Here is a 403-nt window from a genome sequence, read left to right as displayed (position 1 = left end):
TGCAATCGCTGGCGCCGCCGGCAATTAACCGGCCAAATGCGTGAAGAGGTGATGCCGAAAAATATTTTAATGATAGGGCCTACCGGTGTTGGCAAGACAGAAATTTCCCGCCGTTTGGCAAAGCTGGCCGGCGCGCCTTTTGTAAAGGTTGAGGCGACAAAATTCACTGAAATAGGCTTTGTCGGCCGCGATGTGGAGCAGATTATCCGCGATTTGCTGGAGATTGCCATTAAAATGGTGCGCGGCAAGCAGCGGTCTTTAGTTTCGGCAAAGGCGCATATTCATGCCGAAGAGCGGGTTTTAGAGGCTTTGGTCGGCAAAGACGCTTCTCCCGCCACGCGTGAAACATTCCGCAAAAAGCTGCGCGAGGGCGAGCTGGACGATAAGGAAATTGAGATAGAGA

At 52.4% G+C, this 403-nt stretch overlaps 1 protein-coding gene across 1 annotated transcript; it reads left to right on the top strand.

Annotated features, from left to right (window-relative positions):
* Window positions 1-9: 9 nt before the first annotated feature.
* On the top strand, window positions 10-399 carry LOC105462822 (ATP-dependent protease ATPase subunit HslU1-like; the record flags this gene model as incomplete). Its single annotated transcript, XM_011685984.1, has 1 exon — window positions 10-399. A coding segment is annotated over one exon (390 nt), but the record flags the coding sequence as incomplete, so codon positions are not given.
* Between the last annotated feature and the right edge of the window lie 4 nt (window positions 400-403).

Source organism: Wasmannia auropunctata, unplaced genomic scaffold (assembly GCF_000956235.1).
Source record: "Wasmannia auropunctata unplaced genomic scaffold, wasmannia.A_1.0 LD341091.1, whole genome shotgun sequence".
In the NCBI taxonomy this organism is placed as follows: domain Eukaryota; kingdom Metazoa; phylum Arthropoda; class Insecta; order Hymenoptera; family Formicidae; genus Wasmannia; species Wasmannia auropunctata.
Note: the sequence above shows the minus strand (reverse complement) of the source record. Positions and strands in the feature narration are given on the sequence as shown.